This window comes from Columba livia, chromosome 1 (assembly GCF_036013475.1).
Source record: "Columba livia isolate bColLiv1 breed racing homer chromosome 1, bColLiv1.pat.W.v2, whole genome shotgun sequence".
Taxonomy (NCBI): Eukaryota; Metazoa; Chordata; class Aves; order Columbiformes; family Columbidae; genus Columba; species Columba livia.
In genome coordinates, this window is record NC_088602.1 from 182,928,157 (window position 1) to 182,940,436 (window position 12,280).

At 37.1% G+C, this 12,280-nt stretch overlaps 1 protein-coding gene across 6 annotated transcripts in view; it reads right to left on the reverse strand.

Moving 5' to 3' along the window:
- DOCK4 (dedicator of cytokinesis 4) overlaps positions 1 to 12,280 on the reverse strand; it is a 237,762-nt gene that overhangs the window by 72,516 nt on the left and 152,966 nt on the right. For all 6 annotated transcript variants that reach the window (XM_065048727.1, XM_065048725.1, XM_065048726.1 and 3 more), the window contains 6 exons: positions 9,317 to 9,414; positions 9,128 to 9,211; positions 8,929 to 9,029; positions 8,131 to 8,212; positions 6,905 to 7,075; positions 5,267 to 5,459 (listed from right to left, as the gene is read on the reverse strand). In XM_065048727.1, coding sequence (XP_064904799.1) covers positions 5,267 to 5,459; positions 6,905 to 7,075; positions 8,131 to 8,212; positions 8,929 to 9,029; positions 9,128 to 9,211; positions 9,317 to 9,414 — 729 coding nt within the window. The remainder of the gene's footprint in view (positions 1 to 5,266; positions 5,460 to 6,904; positions 7,076 to 8,130; positions 8,213 to 8,928; positions 9,030 to 9,127; positions 9,212 to 9,316; positions 9,415 to 12,280) is intronic.

A 12,280-nucleotide genomic window follows, 5' to 3' on the forward strand; every position in this document is an offset into this window, starting at 1 on the left:
TAATGTGCAGACCTGTGTTTAGGGCAATACCAGCTTCTGATCCCCACCATGAAATATGCTTATTGATTACTGATAGGTGAAAATAATACCTTCATCCGAATTGAAAAAGCAGGACTCTGCTTTCCTATAAAATAGACGTAACCTCTGGATTACAGGGGACGACTCCTTTTGCCTGCCTTCCGGTAGGTATTATATATAGTGAATTCTTCACTACCTGATAAACCATCTTGAAGAGCAGAGATGAAGGGTTCACTATGCAAACCACCCTGTGGTTCTGTGGCTGGGGCACTCTTGGCAGGCAGGTCATGGGAAGCTGAATGCAGGCTGACAGAGCACTGAACCTGGTCTTCCATTCCCAGGCAAATGCTCAAATCACTACTCAACTCCACAACTGAGAGCAGTTATAGTAGCTCTTTCACACGTTGCTAGTGGGAGCCTTTTTCTCTGGGCCAGAGGTCCTCTGAGGACAGCAGGCCCCATCATGTAGCTACAACTCAAATCCCCCAGCCCAGAAGGTAAGGAGAAAACAGGAACAGCGCTGTGCTGAGGTGTTTCCTCTTGGTTAACTCTAAGCAGCTTCCTGACGAGCACAAACAGGGTTTGGTACCTTTTCTGTGTACTTTGCGTGCTGCTTACGTGTAAGTGCAGCATTATGAACTCCATTTTGAAGATGAGAGAATCTACACTTGAGACATTTGACTTGTAAAAAGCCAGCTCTTAGATACGATGTGGCCTGAAGCATCTCTGTCAAAACTGAACATACTCATTTCACTGTTTCAAGTATGCCATTTTTGCAAAAGCTCCATAAAATGATCAGGAACTTTGTTTTACCGAGACCAAACAGAGTAGCAAAAAGCATCTTACAACGACTTGCAACTGTACACGGGAGGGAACAGTGCCAGTTATTGAATTAACCACCACATATAACACAGCTTCAGATAGACTCCTTGTAAGCCCATAATCTAAATACGTCTCTGTCTTGACCTGTTTAAATGGAAAGATGTACTGATATTACAGCAGAGGAGAGCTGGCATATTCACCCCTGAGTCAGACCAAGGGCTACATGATAAAGTTTGCAGAACATGGTGTACAACATTTGTCTCAGGTCACTCTTTTTCTTAAAAATTGTCAGCTGCAATGTCAGCCACTGTATATAGAAAAATTAATGAGTGCAAGGAATGGTGCAATAATCAGAACTCTCAGTCATCAGTTACTGTCCTAATTTTTCTTCTGTGCAGGAAGCCAAATTAGCTGACTGCTTAAAATGCTAATACTTGCCCTTTACAAATATTATACAGAAAGAGAGGGAAAAAATCATGACATAGAGCTTTTCAAGTACATGCCTGGCATAATTAGAAAGAGAGACTACTCTGGGCAATCCTTGTGACTTTCCTAGGCAAGCTACGTTACACTTAACATTTAACACGCTGCACAAGTTTCCCTCCTTGCTTTTCGGTTAGTGGTAAAGCATAAGCACAGACATACAAAACTTCTTTTTTTTTTTCTAGTGTATTTTAACGAATAATTTCAGAAAGATGATATTAATTTCAATGACTATATCTGAACAGATGGTCAAAACTTCAGACTGTCTTCAGAATTAGTGTAATGGAACATTTTAAACAAATAAACAGCATTCTCCTTGAACAGTGAGAAACAAGGAAGTTGCTCTTGTTTTTGCTAGTTTTACTTGGACCTATTCAATTTACACTGCCCCGTTTCAAAGAATCACTGGACTTGAAGGTGGCAGAAGAAAATACTTGAGCCAAACAGTTATCACTACAATTCCAAAACCAAACATGTAAGCCTGCTCTGTGAAGGCATGGACATGTCACTGTTCTCAGAACAGTCTGAAAACTTTTGTGAGGAATTGTTTAATTTGAAAGAAAAAAATTGCCTGTAGTGCAGAAGGAAAACACAGGTATGGCTGAGAAAGTCCTCCCTTGGTCTACAAAAGAGCCATGGTTGCGAAGCATCATCAGCAAGGCTTTTGCAAAATATTTCCTGCTCTCCACTATAGAGATACTAATAAAGGCTGAATTTTTGTACGCAATATACATACATACATCCCCCCACAGGTGTCTGTGAAGCACATACATAAGAAACAACTCCAAAGACCACAATATTGCTGTGGAAGACAAATTAAGAAATACTAATCAATCTGAAAAAGGTGTTCGAGTATTTGAAAGTAGTACTATGGATGAATGTGTAAAGCCTTTATGTTTCGAAAAAAAGTAACTCTCTTTTCAAATCTATGTTAATATGTAAATTTTAATGGATTTTAACTAAATTTAATTCAGTATTTGTATCAACAGCTTCAATATTGATAGACTTTTTGCATTTTTATAGCAATCAACTCATTTGCAATGATTACTGAGACACATTACCTCAAGTTTTCACAGCTACTGAATTTGTAAGCTCACAGTAGTACACTTAGAGAAAAAAAAATATTGATGTTCTGCTAATTCCTCTTGAACCATGTCAAAAAGGACATGGTTCAAGACATATTTCTCTGTTGTTGGCCCTAACTCTTCCCAGCAAAACAAACAACTCCTCCCCAAAGCAAGCTATAATAATATCTAATGCATAAAAGACAACAAACAAGACCATTAAACTACTGATGTATTGGAAATGACAAAGGTAGAAAATCTTCTGGATATAAGCATATGTAGGTCATCAATTTGGCCATTGTACAGTATCAACAGGGATGCATCCAAAGTTACACCCAAGATACCAGGAGACTGAAAGAAGGGCCAGGCAAAAAAAAAATATTACTGCTAGTCTTTATCAGCAGGAAAACTGTCATATTTTTCTTTTTAGACACCCAATGCAGTGTACTACAAAGATACAGAAGTAAATAGGGAAAAATAGAAGTAAAGGCCTTAACACCCACTAACTTTTCACAGGAGTTAGGCAGATAACTGCTGTTGACACCTTGAAACATCTCTGTAGTTGTTACTTATAGGAAGAGCTGAAGTTTAAAATCACTGAAATAGAAAAAGGTTCTAAGTAAGCTTTACCAAAGCCTCAATACAGAGCCATTTGAGACATCCTATCCACACATGAACAGTAAATACAATATATAACCTGCGTTCTCTAGAGAGGCAGGTAGAGAACAGATGCATCAAATGCATCTGAAATTGTACCTACCATCTGTGCTTGGATACCTTAAATCAACCCCTGTGTGTCTGATGTTTCTATTTTCAGCAATATACCAAATATATCTCTCAATTTCAGCGAAAGCCTAGCTTTAGTGCCAGTTGATTTCTGTGGCAGTGGGAGCTAATGTGTTAGTTGTCCAGGCCCTTGCAGCACAAAATGCATAAAACTTGCATGCTAAACTACTTTCAGCTGTTTCCAAGAAAGCTCCAGATAACAGAAAATATTATCTAAGGTATGCACGCCTCATTTTAAGATGTTTGAATAGTTATTTCCTGTATTCCGTCTAGCTCCAATGTGTTAGCTGGCACTGCAGCTTGCAGCATCTTTGTCTGGGAGACAGAAATCAATTATTTTCACAGTAGCATGCCACAACTTCACATTAGGATGTACAGTTTACTCTGCTCATTTACATAGCCTCGTGTAATATTTATTTTCCCAAGAGGATTTTAAAAGGAATTCCTTCTAGGGACTGACTGAGGGAAAGTCTACTTATATTTTGGTATTTCAAAGAGGTAAAACATTAAGGGCAAAAAGATCAAGATGCTGATCTCCACATGACTGAAATTATACATTACAAGTGTTCGCCTCAGCTTCCTACCACAGACATCGGGAGCTTATAGTACTGCCTGATGACTTTCACATAAGTTTACCTGTGGTCTAAGAAATTCATATTCTATTTGTGTATAACCCACACTTCATGTAAAATTTAACATGCAATTTTCATTGCTTTTATAGTCAAATCAACTCATACGACTTCTTAATAATGAAACTGGATTTGAATAAAAATCTCACACTTTTACAAAAGGAAGCAAATAAAAGAAAATTGTCATATGGTTGAAAACAGATTTACAGTTCCAAGAAAGTCCCCAAGAGTCTCTTACATAGCATTAAATAACTCTCTTTAATTACATTCATTAATTTGGATTTTCTGGTTCAGCTGACCTAACCGAGATAACAGGAGGAAAATGGAAATTGTGCTACCTGGTCCCTAAGTAGTTTGGAAAAAGAAAAATGTAACTTAAGAGCATGCTTAAGATTGCTCCATGAATATGTCACCACCTACCCAGAGTATCAAAGGTCTGATCAATGAGCTGTAGAGAGCGCTCACTGTTCTGGGAGGGACCTCTGTGGATGCTCACAAGGGACAGGATGAGCTGTTTTCACAGACAGAATGAAGCAAAGTAGCCAAGATCCAATACTTCTTACCCATTTCTTTGAGCTCATACTTTTAAAGTACAATCACTGAAAGCATTATAAAAAAAACTTTCTAAGGTGTCTTCCTTTATTCTGCAGCATTTCAAAATATTTTTGCGTAGCCTGGTGGGTTTTGCAGAGCCTTCGTCATTGTAATGTGTTTATCTTTAATGCCTTAGATGATAAAACTCACTGCTTCTACTGAATTCCATTAGCCAATACCCAAACAGCTCTCAAGAGGGCTTTTGGTGAGTAAATTAACACTTACTAGAATTCTTTACATCTTTTATATTTGAATTCTTTTATTTCCAAATGACTTCATCTGAAATTTATTATTTGGTCACTTCTATGGGTTTCACTTAGAACAGAAGGAAAGAATGTCAGGCTCACCACCACACAGCAGTTGTTTCTTCCACATAGCAAATAACTATGCTGTTATATATTTTATGCACAAGCTACCATTTGCATTTGTGTAGTCTTTTTATGCTACATTAAGAAACGGAGGATTGAAAGTGCTGAATTGGCAAGCGTTACACAAATAAGACTTAATGGATAACTGGCAACATATTTGCTGAACTGCCCCCAAAGGAGGAAAAAAAAAGAGGGTCAATTTAGTAAAGCTTTTTCCTTTATAATTACATAAAAAGTATAAGGCAAACTTCCTTCACAGACATATTGCCAGCAGTAGATAAAAACAAACCTTTATTTTAAAGACTCTTTGTCTCTAAAAAACAAACCACTGAATTCAACTAATTGTATTCTTGTAAATGAGCAGCTTGCACGGAGCTTCAAGAATTGTTCCTTAGGAAGGAACAACACTCTGAACGACACTATTCCCTTCAGCACCTGCTGGCCCATGTACCAAGCACACAATCTGAGTTCCTTGTCTGCAGGCAGCCCAGGGTAACCTCACCTGGGTTAGTGTACAGGTGACTCTCAACAGTTTTCCCAATACTCTGCAGTTTGACAGCTTGAAGGGACTCATCCCCATGCTTGACTGTTGGCAGGCTGCCCAGAGCATCGTGAACCAAATTTGCCACTTCTCTTACATCGAAGAGCTTCAAAAGTTCAGAGTACACCGATGGGAATGAGCTGAGAAACACAGCCTAGAGGAAAAGGGCAAAAATGGACAGTCATATTGCAGTATAGTTTTGATATTTATAGAATTTAAATAACTAGAGAAATTTTGGTAACAGTAGAGAAATGCCTGGTTTTACACTCAAGGTTAGTTAGTAGATTTAAAAATGGTCAAATTTTCAGAAGAAATACTCTCACATTCATTAACGGGCTTACACTTGTGACTATTTTCCTTTAAGCATTACCTAAAAACTGTTGATTTCTCCCAGGACTAAGTGGAAGTAAAAAGCTCAGCTTAGAACAAAAATATTTACACTTTACAGGTTCTTCACAATCTATGTGTGAGAGGAAATTTTTAAAAGCATAACAAAAGCCAGCTGATATCAGAAGTAAAATATTTGAGTGGAGTCATTTCAGTTTGCTTTAAGAAAAATAATACGATGGCCTCCATATATTCGATTTTTAAAATAGCTAACCTTTTTACTTTGGAATGAGACAACACTGGTAGTCTCACTTCACTTCAACAATCCTAAAAGAGGGTTAGAAAGTCATTGGTGAGTATAATGAATATGGAAACAAAACACTGGGAAATAAAGGAGGATAATGCCAGAGAAAGGAAGCCAGAACTGATATTCCCTTCCCCCTCTGCAAATCCTGCTGATTGATAAAACCTGTTCATACCTCAGAGGTTCTTCACATTGGTGTAAGAACAGATGACATACAAGGTTAAAAACACTGAAGAAGAATTCCAAAAGTGGTTGTTTATATAATTTTGCAATTATGTTTTCATTCCAACAGCTTACATGATAAGAGATGGAAGAACCACCTCTCTACTCTGTTCTCTCTGATTTGCCATTGTCTTGAAAGAAAATTTTCTACAGAGCTTAAGAAATTAATAATTCTTAACAGGTCTTGAACATCTTTGGTTACAGAATCAAGGGAAGAGGACAATAGATCTATGAGCTCTAGAAGTTGGTAAATCTATGGCACTGAATGTAGAGAGCTGTCTCCTGTGTGTTTTGCCCCAGCGCTTTAGCACTAGCCAGTTTTAGTAGTCTCAACTGAAATAAAGACAGCAGCTGCCAATTAAAACCCACAGTTCATCAAGACTCAGAAGTTTTCTGTAAAGCATTAAAACTCTTGATAGTCCTTTGTATGGCTCAATTTCTTCAGTTCTAATGTGGTTAAACCAAGTTGTAAAATGGCCAAAAAGATAAATTAGTTTATTTGTATCAAATAATATGATAATTATAATTTAATATTAGACTTAGGATTATCTTTGCCAAGTATATTTAGAAGTTGCTGGTACGAAAATTTCACAATATAGGACAAAAAGTATAAGGATGAGCTGAAAATGCCATTTTGCTCTAGGAAAACCACACTTTCTTTCCTAGGCATATAGGAAAGGACATGCATACATTTTCTATATTAGATGTGGAGAGTGGCAGTAAGCAAGGCACACTTGGAAACTTACTTGTAGTTGGGATAAAGCACTAGCTCCTTTGCTCTCTTGGGAAAGGAAGAAGCGTACTGACATAAGAAGCTCTTGAATACAGCAGCGAAATTCCTCCTCATTCTGTCCACCAGTGGCAATAGAGAACAACCTTCGAGACTGAACTATATATTTAAAGATATATTCCTGCGCCTACAAATGTCAAAATCAGAGATAACTCATTAAAGTGAACCAGCTCAGCTTTAAATAGAACACACAATAATTGTATAATTCAAACAATGAGCACTGTCTGAAACAGGACACCATGTTTTTTAATGTTGGCAAATCTTTCTATGAAACACTAACAACATTTCAAAAGCACATACTTGGAAATGCTCTTTGCTTGCCTTTCATAATCTCTACAAATCAGGGAACATGTGTTTTGTAATTAATGGCAAACTGCAAAATCTCAGCACTGCCCCCCGCCTCATCCCTCGCATGTCTTTGGCTACCGAAACAGATATTGCATAAACATACAGGACAATATGATTGATAAGCTCAAAATTTTGTGCTGTTCTTGGAATTTCTCTGCTGTTTAAAAGTTGTTCTCCTGTCAACTGTTAGACAGATAATTAAAAAAAAAACCCACAAAACTTAAGTTGCAAAACTGTTGGAATGTAAATTAAAAATACAGCCCTTTGTTATTTGCAAGACACCTAAGTTAACAGCATCATAGAAAAGCACATAAGGGTACCATGCTGATATTTTATTTCCAGACTGCAGCACCTAGTCCAAATGGAAATACTGTTTTGTACAACTCAGCCTGACTCCACGGTGGGCTCTGTTGATGGTATAAATTTGGACAAGAGCAACCAAACCCACCTTTTTCAGTAAAATTCCCTGGTGTCAGGACTGAACCATTAAGTCAGCAAGCATGTCTGCCATTTAGATTCAGTTATGCAACAGGTGTTGATACCACCAATAAAATCTACATTTCAGTTCTTAGTTCTGACTCCTATCCATGTATATCCCCATTCTGTAAGGAACATAGAGCTCCAGAGACCTGCAGTAGTAAGTTCCATTGATCAACTATTGACAAAAAAGAACAATGAATAAACTGACTGCAATTAAAAAGTCTGCAGCTCGCCAGTGTTAGTACTACCATTCCATCATTTATACATACACTGCTTGATTTCCTAAGTTAAATCTGTTGGTAATGTATGAATACATAATTCAAATACATAATTGCCTTTGATAATTTTTATTACCTTTAGTACTTCCTGAATGTGCTCGTGCAGTTCCACTTCAGTGACTCGATCAATGTGCCACTTCAGTACTTTTATAAGATCTCTAGAATAGCACATCAGAAAGTATTATAACACAGAAGTGGGAGGAGGGTTAACTTCGCATTCAAAATGCAAACCAATAGCTGTCATACGAGAAACACTGACAAAATAAAAAATATATTACGAGATTCCACAAATCACTACAGGCAAAATATCACACTTGGGTTTCAGTCTGCTGAAAGGCACTTTGTAGATCTCTGTCAAACAGGAAAAAATACCAGCAGTGCATGTGCAGCAGAATGACTCTGACAGGGATACACAAGCTCAGTTAAGCCAGGAGAGCCCCTGCCAGCATGGACTGTCCCTGCTGCTCCATGCATCGGTCTGCAGTCTCCTTAAACTGCACTGGTTTCAATGGAAGCCTAGCTGGCAAATAAATACCGAGTACAGCAGAGTAAGTGATACTTCGGAGTGCACTGATCTACACAGTGAACACAGCTGCAGCTGGTGATGTTAAGGCTCCTGTGTTTTTCAAAGTAATTCAAATAAAGAAATCCACTGAAGAAAGAGATTTAGAAATGAAGCTAATGTTAGAACATAGGGAGTAACCTTTCTGGTAACTTAAAGTTATTTTACACTTTTTTAAGGGCCTAACTCTGGGCACTCATGCAAGCATTCCATTTTATTTCTAAAGATACCGTTTAATTTAACCTAATGATTGATTCTGCTTAGTTTACCAATCACTGTCAGCATTCAAATCAGATAAAGTATAGACTTCACCTGTATGCAAGTGCTCCTGCAAAATGACTTTCAATGTAAGTGTCCATTACTGGCTTAAAGTGGTGAAACTTGCTGTCCTGCAGCAAATTTATTATGTGAACCTAAATGTGAGGGGAAAAAGAAAGAATATGTTAGGTTTTGTTTTTTTTTTCACTTAGTTCTTAAATAGTGTTAAGCATCATCACAAAATGAAACTTACCAAACAATCAAATACTTTTGATCCATATTTTTGAGAATTTTCATCTAGAATTCCAAATAAAGTGTCTAGTGTGTCTTGAAGAAACTGATTGGAGAGAATAAGAGTTTAAATAATTAAATGGTTATTTTTGTGACATACAAATGCATTATTTCCCTCATATGATCTGAAAGTATAGAAAGGTGTACACACCTTCACTATTTCTGAACCATCAATTTCTTTTAATTTTGAAAGGCAACCTGCAATTTTGTCTGGGTGGGTTCTCCATTTCAGAAGGTCAAGCATATCTCCTGCAAAAACAAAATGCAAGATTAAAGTTGGAAGCAACGCAGCATTTCAGGTTTTAAATTCTACTATTACAGTCCACTCAGCAAAACTTGGCATCATTAAAACAAAAGGAAACATCTCAAGATTTGCCATAATATGACCTGCCCAGCAACAAATTTTCATTTCATCCCATAATTTCCCCATTAATAGAAACATAAACATATGGTACTGAGGCACTAAAATCAGTCTCCTGTGACAAGTCTACCATGTCAGATACTTGTTCAGATACTTGTCAACTGCCACCTTACGAAAAGTAATTATATTGCCGTCTCTCATCCCATTGAAGGATGTGCGTTCCTGCGCCACCATTTGGCAGCTAGAAGTAGTCTCCCAATTACCAGGTTGAATATATTTAAAATACTCATCTTCTTATGTCATTTTTGGAGGAGAAATACAATGCTTCTAAGATCCTGCTTTATTATTAGGCAACACAAACTCTTCTGAGCTAAAACATACCTGAGTATCTTCACCCTTCCTCCAGTTTTAGTTCGTTCTCTTTTAGCTTTCTTGACCAAAATAGTAATTACATTACAGACAAGATTACATCATTGTTTCCTATATCATTAGCAATCTCATATGTCTGCTGTAATCACCTGACATATATTTTCTAGAATTTGGATTTATTATTTTTTTTTAGATACAACATATTGGTGGCACAAATACGTTTAATACTGTTCAGCTCCCTGTCTACAGCAGAATCCCCAAGAGACTCCATTAGGGTATGATCCTCCCTTTTGTACCACTAGATTTCATCTAATTTGTACTATTTTTAATTAATTACTTAAATCAAAGTTACCTTGCTTCACCTATATTATATGTGACTCTCTCAACTAATGAGCCCTTTCAACTATGTATTAGCAGCAAATTTCATTAACAGGCTCTAGTGAAGTAACTCCCATCTCCACCTCCTTTCATCTCTTTAAAATACAAATCAATCCCAGGCCTCATTCTTCAGACCTAGTAGTACTTTCCTTCTACTCAGGAAGGAAATTCCTTCCACTACAGTGCAATCTGCTAGCTCGCTTTTAGACTGTTTTTACCAGTTTTAAAATTCTTATGCTAATCTGTATCTTTACTAATTTACCATGTGGTGTGTTATTAAAGTCCAGATGGTTTAGATCTTCTATGTTTCCTCTAAATAATAATAAAAAAAACACCAAAACTTTGAAAAGAAGGCATGATATGCCTTTGATAAACTCATCTTATAGCACATTTCATTTAGCTACATGCCCATTTTTTCATCCATGATTTCTTGTAAATACTTGCATAAAATTCATTGGAGGGTGACGGCCCAGTTAACACAACTGCTCTTTCATCTGCCTTGAATGCAGGTACTATATTTATTACTCTTAGGTCATGTATGGTTGCTTTCAGCTTCAGAGATGTACTAAAAACCACATGACTACGCAACTGGGTATTTCACGTCCCATACCATTCAATATCCTAAAATAGAGTTTTCCAAACTTAGTTTGGCTTTTCAGCAGTATTCACTTGATCTTGACCCTTGCTGAACTCTGACATGTTGCTGTTATTTTTCTCCCTTTGGTCACTCCAAAGTGACTCAGTCACTCACGCCTGTAGCACTCCTGTCCAGTTGTATTCACTAAAAGTCCCACATATTTTTTTAACTGTTGAATCAAATAAATCTCAACACTCCTTTAAGTTTACTACTTCTACTTTTCACTCAGCAAGCTTTTCAGAATTTCTCAAAACCTGGCCATTTGAAGCAGAAAACCTTAACACCGTCCAATCCTTCCAACAGTTTAAGCTGAACCACTGTTTAGTTGATCAGTCCAGCATTGTCTTAGAAGGATCCAGTTATTCTGAAATGTTCTCAGTACTTATCAAACAAAGAAATAGAAAATTTTCCTCTTAGTTCAGCAACTATTTGCGTGCTTTCTACCACAGACTGTTTTCACATTCAAGTAACTTCTGAGCCTCACTCATCTTTATGTCATTTCTTTGCCAGTTTGCTCCAGTAAAGTTCCTCTCTCCCAAAACAAGAAATGAACTAATAATACTAAATAAACCACCTATATTCAAATCTTGCTAAGGTGAACACCCTCCATGCTATTCCACTAATATTTTGCTACCTTATTTGGTTTTGGTGGTCACAAATCGTTTTTATGTGTTTATATGTTTCTTCTGTGTTTTGCTTCATGCTGTGCTAGTATGGAATGGTTTGGGTCAAAGACATCCTTGAGTTGCATCAAAGACACATCACAAAGATCAAGGAAAAATTACGGGTTTCTTATCCCTTCTGTCAGGAATTTTCAAGAAACAAGCATTACAAATCCAGTGAACTGCATTTGTCTTTTGGATAATTAAATGGACTTCTAAACTTAAGTTGAGGAGTAGCAAGACTAGCTGAAGCTGTCAGTTCATAGCAGAAAAATACTTCTTTACAGGTTTGCTGGAGGAACTTGGTGCAAGATAGTTGACACTCAATATTAGGGATTTGTTGGGGGATTAAAGAAGAACAAGAAAGCAAATCTAAGACACTCACTTCAAAGCACTTATTTCAAGGGAAACACTAAGGAGGAAAGACATTGCTGAGATAACATTAGTGAATAGCCCAAGCATAAATGACACAAATAGAAAATCTGACATGTGAATCACAAGGGGAAGGGATAGCAATGTGTCATGTATTAAGAAAAATGAGAATATAAAATTGTGCCCAAAAATAGGCTCACTAGGAAAATTTAGTTTTGGAAAAGGCAAAAAGTCAATGCTGCTGCTAAATTTTGCATTTCCAATGCCTTCTCTTAATCATGATCAGATTTGTACATCTGAAATAGGCCACACCTGACCTACCATTCCTACCAAACA